Here is a 1777-nt window from a genome sequence, read left to right on the forward strand (position 1 = left end):
TTGGTAAATTTTTTGCCTGCAAATACTTGGATGATATATTTTGTAACTTTGAAGTCGAAGTTTTAACCAGTTAAGAAACAGAGTGTAATGGAGTGTCTTGATTGAGAGATTCAGTAAGAATTAGCCAATCAGCAAGTTTGCAAGTTTAAAGGGAATGTAGAGAAACTAGATAGGTTTTCAGAGTTGTAAGATGCAACACATTCTATCACTGAAAAATAAAACTGATAAATGATTTTCATGAGAAAGCATAACTAAAATTTAGCCTCAATGGCAAAATAACCTATAATGGGCTGGATTTCAAAATTCTGATTAAAATAATTAAGTGTATTAAGTTATTTTCTGGTAAGACAAATTTACTCGAGGAAAAGAAAATAAGGGCTTGTATTTCCCAAGGAAGCTGGACAAACTCAAGTTACCTGCAAATAATTTTAGAGGGAGGGGCAGTTCTCAATTATGTGTAAAACTACCTGCTCCTGGAGCTAACTGTAATCAAATATAGAATCAGCTCTGCTTTTGAGAGAAATTCACTGCTGAGAGTCAGCATCTTGGATTCAAATAGGCTGGCTTTTAGAGACTTGAACTGATTCTTGGCCCTACGGCCATATATTCTATGAAAGAAAAATGTAATAGGTAATAAAACATTAACATAAAGCAAATATGTGAAAATTATTATTATTTTTTTAATGGATCAGTTATTTAATTACATTCTTTGTAAGAAATTTAGAACACCAATTTGTGAGGGTAAACTCCATTTGTGAGAGAAAACACAGAGCGGAGGTAGCCCTGAAGCTGAGGAACAGCTTTGATCTTTGGCAGAATTTGCGAGTCCACAGCTTTCTGATCAACCTTGCGCTGCTCTGTAATCTCGTATTTCTCTTTCTCGGTGTCGAAGATCTCACCCTCCTGGTGTCTGGGCTTACGCAGCTTCTTCTTCTTGAAGTAAGCATCAGTGAGATGTTTGGGGATTTTCACACTGCTGATATCAATTTTGGTAGAAGTAGCAATGACGAATTTCTGGTGTGTTCTACGCAGAGGGACTCGATTGAGGGACAGAGGTCCGGTCACAAGTAGCAAGCCACTGCTCAGTTGCTTCAGGAAAACTACCCTCTTGCCTCTGTGGCGCCCAGTGAGGATGATCAAAATGGTCCCGGGAGTGATACTAGCTCGCAGCTTTCTCACGTGCTGACTGAAAGGTTTTTTGCCGTGGCTCAACAGCTTTCGAGGCACATCTTCAGTAGGGTAATACCTAGGCATTTTGCGAAGTTTAACCACTCGGGTACCACCATTCTTGTCACCACCGGATACTAAGGAGAAGAAACCTGAAGCTAAGAAGGCTGATGCCGGTGGCAAGGCTAAGAAGGGTAACCCCAAGGCTAAAACGCCATAGAAGGGGAAGCCCCACTGCAGCCGAAACCCTGTACTTGTCAGAGGAATTGGCAGATATTCCCGATCGGCTATGTATTCCAGAAAGGCCATGTACAAGAGGAAGTATTCAGCAGCTAAATCCAGGGTTGAAAAGAAAAAGAAGGAAAATTATTTTAAAGCTTGTTTTTCATGGATGTCCACCTACTGGTACAAGAGTAAAAGCTGCATTCGATGAGTGCCTGCCAGCTTCTCCATAAGTTGGTTTCCAGTAATACTGCTTTTGAAGGCCATTGGAGACTTCTGCAAGATACACCTGTCCATCCAGCACAAAAGGCTCCACATCCGTATTGTCTGGTTTTAGACGGCCCATTGGAATTAAGTCTGGAAATGCCACACCTGTAGCCTCATCAAT

General features: G+C 40.9%; 1 protein-coding gene across 1 annotated transcript; it reads right to left on the reverse strand.

Annotated features, from left to right (window-relative positions):
* Positions 1 to 682: 682 nt before the first annotated feature.
* On the reverse strand, positions 683 to 1324 carry LOC116630443 (60S ribosomal protein L6-like). Its single transcript, XM_032401178.1, has one exon. It carries the CDS (start codon positions 1252 to 1254, stop codon positions 721 to 723), a length of 534 nt encoding a protein of 177 aa, XP_032257069.1. The 5' UTR covers positions 1255 to 1324; the 3' UTR covers positions 683 to 720.
* Between the last annotated feature and the right edge of the window lie 453 nt (positions 1325 to 1777).

Source organism: Phoca vitulina, unplaced genomic scaffold (genome assembly GCF_004348235.1).
Source record: "Phoca vitulina isolate PV1807 unplaced genomic scaffold, GSC_HSeal_1.0 scaffold4, whole genome shotgun sequence".
Lineage (NCBI taxonomy): Eukaryota > Metazoa > Chordata > Mammalia > Carnivora > Phocidae > Phoca > Phoca vitulina.

Bases quoted from the DNA above. Each gene is read 5' to 3' on its own strand.
- LOC116630443 (XM_032401178.1), bottom strand. From the start codon at position 1,254: ATGCCTAGGTATTACCCTACTGAAGATGTGCCTCGAAAGCTGTTGAGC.